At 36.0% G+C, this 6952-nt stretch overlaps 1 protein-coding gene across 1 annotated transcript; it reads right to left on the bottom strand.

Moving 5' to 3' along the window:
• On the bottom strand, positions 1-5272 carry LOC106753957. The gene is made up of 5 exons (XM_014635857.2): positions 4625-5272; positions 2904-3016; positions 2438-2812; positions 1285-2119; positions 1-763 (listed from the first exon to the last, which is right to left on the bottom strand). Exons 1-5 carry the CDS (start codon positions 4848-4850, stop codon positions 693-695), a joined length of 1620 nt encoding a protein of 539 aa, XP_014491343.1. The 5' UTR covers positions 4851-5272; the 3' UTR covers positions 1-692.
• Between the last annotated feature and the right edge of the window lie 1680 nt (positions 5273-6952).

A 6952-nucleotide genomic window follows, 5' to 3' on the forward strand; every position in this document is an offset into this window, starting at 1 on the left:
TCATGTGCAACTTATTAAATGCATCAAATACAAAATAGTAGTCACCGATTCAATTTGAAGGCTCATGAACTTCCCAAAAAAAAAAAAGAAAAATTTAACAGATCAACCACATCCCTTAACTAAAAACACATGCATCCCAGATTATGTTTTTGACATTTAATATCTGCCACCGCTATTCAGATTTGTTGTAAACTTGTAGTGGGAACAGTATACAAGCAGACTTTGATGCTGTTGTAAGCTATTTGGCTCGTGCACAGAGATAATACGATATGAAGGGGAGAGAGAATCTTAACATCAAAACCGTGTTACATTGCCATCATTGGTTGAACATTTTTCCTGGTCATGCTCGGCCAACGTAGCCTTTGGCTGGCTTAGAGAAGCATACACACAGATTTTATTGCAAGGGGTGATGAGAAACAAAAGAAAATCGTTACTTTCTTTTTTTTTTCTTTCATTTTTTTTTTCATCTTACATCACAAAAGAGCAGTAATTTGTGTGATCAAGGCCTGCCACTTGTGGACTTTGACCTGAAAACACTTACAGCATGTGGATCTCTTTAATCAACTATTTACACGCATGATGATGACAGCTTATATCCACTTAGATGGGATGTGCAGAAGCTCGCCTTTTGCGCAGCTCATATTTGTAGTACTCTAGTTTGTTTGGCCGAGTGATACAATTCCAGTACTATGTTATACCCGTAACACAAGTACTATAACCATTAAAATTGACCATTTAGCAGTTCCAAGACAACCTGCAGAAGCTGCAAAAACAGGATATTAGTACACAAGAAACAATACTTTAATATGGATCTATAGCCATATATGTTGAATAAGTTGCTTCAGGAACACTTTTAGGAAAAGAGAACGATAGAAGGAATAAAAAAAATTCTCCATGAACTAAGTTAACTTGTGCATGAATTAAAAATCATCTTTTCGAATTAAACTAATTCGAGAAGACACACTGCTAGAAATAGCTTGCAGAGAACATTCTCTTTCTGTTTTTCCTACTTAGATTTTTCTCTTATGAGCTTCTAGAGAAAATTATCCAAACAATTCCTATGAACTAAAAAGTTATCCTGCTTGCTTGTTAACCTAGAATTAGATGCAAAACCTTGCAGAATTTGGATACGAGAAATATCCAAAAAAGAGTTGCACACATGTATGATCCAAGGAAAATATGATATTCAACTTCCAAGGTTCAAGCAATCAAGAAAGATGTGCTCCAACACAAACAAATTTGATACCCATTGCAATCTTTAAACTATAAACTGAGCATACTTACATGATGAAAGCCCAGGAAAATGCGTGTAATAATGTTCTGGGGCAAGTTCATTCTTAGGAGGGGGCTCAGCATGAGCAAAAGCTACATTCGGCAAAGGACTCAATGCAGGTTCTGAATGAGAAACATGTGTAGGGGGATCAATATGCGATTTTGGTGATGCAACAGGAACAGGATGATGTGTGTTAATAATAGGGGCAACTGCAGGTGTTGGAGGATGTGCATGCTTCCCAGAATTATGGGTAGACCTTTTTCTAAAACCAAATCGACAATTAGGAGGCTGAGATTGAGAATTTTTCCTTGGTGCAGGTGCAACTTTTGCTGCGGTAGGAGAACCAACCTTGGGTGGAGGTGCACCCTTCCTAGGTGTAGATACAGGCATAGGCGTGGGTGTATGTGCATGAGTATGTGCATGTCTAGCTGTAGGTGTTGGTGTTGGTGCTGATGCTGGTACTGGTACTGGTACTGGTGTAGAAGAGGGTAAAGGAGAAATTTCAGGAGAAAGATGGGCATCATGGTGATGATGATGATGATGCCGGTGTCGATGGTGGTGGTGGTGTGGAGGATATGCCAGAGGAGCAGGAGAAGGCGACCATGCAGAGCCACTACCATCATTTCCATGAAGGGAGTGTTGCAAGACGGATGAAAGTTGGACCTGCTTAACCCTACCAAATTCAGTGTGATTCAAGCCCAGATTATGTGGTCCCATGATGGTTTGTGCCAGTTGCTTTAGCCTCTCTTTTATAGTAATCCCAACTGCAAGTAGAACTGTTGACTGGACAAGAGTAGGAGCATCGACTGTTGAACCATCAGAATTTGATAAGCTGATGTACAAGTTCTGCAACCACCGAGAAAACCCAATGAAAATCAGCATGAGACATCCTATGACTAGTATTTCATCATTCAAGAATCTTCAACAGGTACTGAGGATAGTAAATTGTATTTATGTATAGGGATTCCCCCATATAGGACAGTTTTCTGCAACGCCAATAAAGACAACTCATACTAGCAAACAAGCTTCCTCATTTTATCAATACACAAGAACAGTGTGGTGATCATTGACACATAACACATAATAAGAACTCAAAGTTGATCTCAAACAAAAACCATACAAAATGAAAACCATAAACAGTAAAAAAAGAAAAAAAAGACCAACCTCAAAGGATGTCAGATATAATCCAGACCTTAACTGACTAGTGAGCTCCTTAAAATTGGATTGTATTTGATAAATGGGGAAATTCAATTTAAAGCTAAACTTTGCTTGCCCTTTCTGCAGAGGAAATGCATTCTGTTGTGGAATTATAGTAATTCCTCCCTTCAATTTCAGCACTTCAAAAGAGTAGGGATCTCCAAACAAGGATGAAGAAGTAAGCTGCAGAATTGATTGGCGTATAACCAGGGATGTAAATGATGCTCTTATCAAACTGATGACAGCAGAGGACATTTCTGTGCCTTTATCTTCAGAATCAACTGCAAAAACAACTCTTGTCTTGTTTGGCCCAGGTAAGGATTCTAGAGACACGACAGCTACCTGAATTATTTTAACAAAAAAAAGAGAGAGAGAAAGTATTAGCATATAAACATTGATAAAGGATGTGGAAGGGAAATATGAAGAGTGGTACTTTGCTAGAGGGAGCATCAATCTCATCAAAAATTTCATCTGCAAGCTGGAACTTGTAATCTTCTAGCAAAGAAACAGATTTATTGACGATAAAGCTGGCAACAATATCATGATCTGCGAAAGTAAACATTGCCATTAAGCAAAGTGAGCTTACAACATTAAAAGAGTCTTTTCAGGTAGCTGTTGATAGTAAATCTCTGACTATGGCAATGCAAGAGTAAGTAATAAACCCTCACTAGCAATTTCTCAAAATCTATCCATAAATTGAAGTATATAGATGCATGAGGAAAATCCAATAAAGCACGCTAAACTGGTGAAGAGTATGGAGATGCTTATTATAATTTCACAAGAGAAAGGAATAGAAATTGAATAACGAGATTTGATGAACCACCTTATGCAAAGGTAATACACAAAGTGTATATTATATTTATTACGAAGGACAAAACATTTAGAACAACAATTTCCAAAAGCCAGAATACTTAACCAGCCAAAAAATAAACTTGCTCGTATTACACAACTTGTCGCTACTTCATCTCCCAATAAACGACCTTCTTATTCTTCAGGTAATCACTTATATGTTATACTATTCATTCAATCCTCCATTAGTAAGAAAACATCCGTGCAATTGAACACTTAGAATCTCTTATGGTGGAAAATATGCTGAGCACACTGGCTGCATAATGAGGTGGAATTTTGAAATGACGTATGGAGGCTGGGGACATGGTGTCACAGTGCCAAAGTAAAAATACTACGACTATTGTAACTAAATCACCCAAATTCAATCAAAAGTTTCACAGTTTCAACTTTTCAAGACTACAAACGAAAACTATGAAAAAATAGCAAATAAAATTTATTGCCATATGTCCATCTCAGTCATCGCAACGCATACAATGCTTGTATAGACCAAGTCATTCAACCGACATCAACAGAAGTCTTCATAAGACTAGCGTCACAAAGCCTGAGACAGCAAAATTGTTTAATGAATACCCTTCACTATGAAAGAAAATCCCTTTCTATATTGTATAATTTACAGCCATAATTCGTTTATAAACATCTCAAAACAATAAAAATATCTAGTTTGTGAATTGTCAATAAAACAGTCAAAATACACAAAGACCAAATATAGCATGTAAAGAAAAAATAAATAAAGTCACACAACTAAAAATCTCCAAAACCATTTAGAAAAAAAAAAAAAGCAACTAAACAAGCTCGAAAAATTCCTAAAACCTTACTTGAAATAGCTAAAATTAAAGTAACTTCCCAAAACGAAGAAAACACGATCCGACAAACAAGCTCTCTTTCCCACAATTTCCAAATCCCTTCAATTGGCCAATTAACAAACCCACCGTAATTAGGAAACGAAATAGCCAATTAAAACACCCAAATTAAATAACTAACAAAATAACTGAATTTATTTCCCGTTGAGACATTAATCATCCACTAAAAATCTCTAATTAAATTTTCCTTTTCCGTTCTTCCATGGTAGACCATCTTGCTGAAACCTATAAGACCATAAAAACTAGTTAAACTGTACCAACCCCTTGTCATTTTTCCACACCTTCACTGATAAAATCTAACCCAACGCTAAAAATTAAACTCCTTTCACCCGCATTTCTCCAACACACTCCCAAATCGGGAAACCTAAAACCTCATTTCCCCCGAAGCCAAAAGCAGAAACAGATCTAACCCCACGAAACAATGCCGCCAGCCACAAGACCCCACCTTTGAATCTGGAACCTCCATGCAGGCTCCCCCGATCTGCGAGGCTCATAAAAGGGGGCAACCAAAACGCCGCAGACAGAAACAACGCGACCGACAGGACCAGTACGATGATGCATCTGGCGCCGACAAACGTCCGAATCCGAGAACAGTGGCACCGACACTCCGCATTCCTCGGCGGATCCTCGGACGGAGGCAGAGGCTGCCCGTCTTCTTCGCCCTTTCCCATTGCAGAAGAACCGGAAGAGGGTTACAACCCATTCGCATTGGGTACACCCATTGGGAAGCTAAGTTCGAAAATAGGATCTTTTTTCAAGAGGGTAGGTGGGGTTGGGAAGATTAGAAGCTTTTTAGGGTTTGAGGGAGAAGGGTTGGAGTGGAAGAAGACGAAGCAGAAGAGATAGTGATTATTAGTGAAGTAATAACTTGTGCAGCAAAATCGACAGCTAGTGTCATTTTCTGCTTTGGAGAGAGATGGTGTGGTTTTGTTTTTTATATTTTTGAAAAATTGAAGTGGAAGCAAAGAGGAAAAGAAAATGCGTTCATTTTTTTAATGGTTAAAAATTACGCACTGAGGTAGCACTATCGAGGGAGAAATTAGAAAGATGGGGTAAGCTGTGCCGAGGAAGAAACCATTTGGGGGGGGCAGTGAGGTAAGGTTTGACTCTTCCAACTTAATATCCGCCACGTTTTCTTCTCTCTCATACTTTGCTCGTGAAAACAGATAAGGATTTTAAAACCAAAAACTCTATTCAATTCTTTTATTACTATACGTCTCTTTTAAGACACTGAACTTAATTCTCTTCTGTCATATTTTTTTAACTATCACTTTTTTCATTAATTGGTAAAAACTAATCTCTAGATATTCTGTTTTTTAAGACTTGTTTTTAGTAAGAACAAGCTTAGAACATCACTTATATATTAGGTTTGATGTGATCATATTATTGATACTTCGATCATATCAGTTTATACCTATTGACTTCCTTCGAACTTCTTGAATGAAGATTGAATTAAATTCAACTTTTCTTCAAAAGTTCGGCATGCATGCAAATTAAAACAACTTTCCTTAAGACTATGGAAGATGCATTTATTGTTATCACTTCTAATGTTTCACCAAAACATAAAAATTGTGATAAGTGTTTATTGTTCTTAATTTTTAAAAGAACATGCGTTTATTATATATTTTTTTAACCTTTTTCATTCTATAATACAACTTTACGCTAAGGATTTGAGAAAGAAAAAAATTGGAAAATTTTGTAAGCATTTCATAAGCCAAGTTAAAAGATAAATAAAGAGGAGAACTTAGTTGAACTAGAATTCAATAACTGAACCAAAATATGTTTTGAAAACCATTTTTTGCTACATTGAGATTCGCTCGACACAAAATGGTTTAAGCTCAACTAAGATAATTGATTTTTTCACTTCCCGTAACTTCTTTTTGCACCCTTATTTTAAAAAAAAAAAACACTTTTTTCTTATTTAGTTTTTTCTTCTTCATCAAAGTTGGGAGCACTTGCTAGTTTGACATCGACGTCCATGTTTTAATTTTCAAACACGTTCATGGTTTTAGATCAACATATTGTACAATCCAAAAACTGTCGAGATTGTGCAATCTCAATTACAAACAGGGGAGTCTAAGGTATGGGACAATATTCTATCTTAGGTAATTAATTTGATTAATGTATAATATATATATTAGAATTTCCAGAAGTTTTCTTGTCTATTTATTTGGTACCCTTTATACGCATAAAAGTTTGGTCAGTATTGATTATTCAATGAAGGACTATAAAGAAGAATTTGTAGCATGTTATTTGAAGAATTATTAATAATGAAAAAATGGGATCCTTTCTTCTTTACATATGCATATTATTAATAAAGAAGGTGAATTACTTTTGAAAGACAACTATGAGATAAGAGTTACATCGACATATGTCGGTGAATTGGCATAATATGTAATTTAGTGATAAGAATGGTTGAGGATTTTAGTAAATTAATTTAAGATTTTTTGGGAGTTTTATGTAAATAATCGGATATTTGAATGTTGTTTAATTGTGATTATTTGTTTTGATACGAGATTAAGTCTCTTTCTAGTGCGAAGAAGATTGTCTTGAGTGACAGTAGACTTGATTGGACAAGTTATAGGTGGTGAAAGAATTGAAAAGTCTTTTTTTAAGGATAGGAATGCCTACTACAAGTTAAGTAGTTCTCCTTGCACTTTCCAAATCTCGTCCTTTATCTCCAAATTGACCATATTGTCTTTCATTACGTGGATGAATTGGTTTAAGAGTTTTAATTAATGTTGTGTGCAATTTGGTTCTTGGTGAGCACTTT

Source organism: Vigna radiata, unplaced genomic scaffold, assembly GCF_000741045.1.
Source record: "Vigna radiata var. radiata cultivar VC1973A unplaced genomic scaffold, Vradiata_ver6 scaffold_7, whole genome shotgun sequence".
Classification (NCBI taxonomy): domain Eukaryota; kingdom Viridiplantae; phylum Streptophyta; class Magnoliopsida; order Fabales; family Fabaceae; genus Vigna; species Vigna radiata.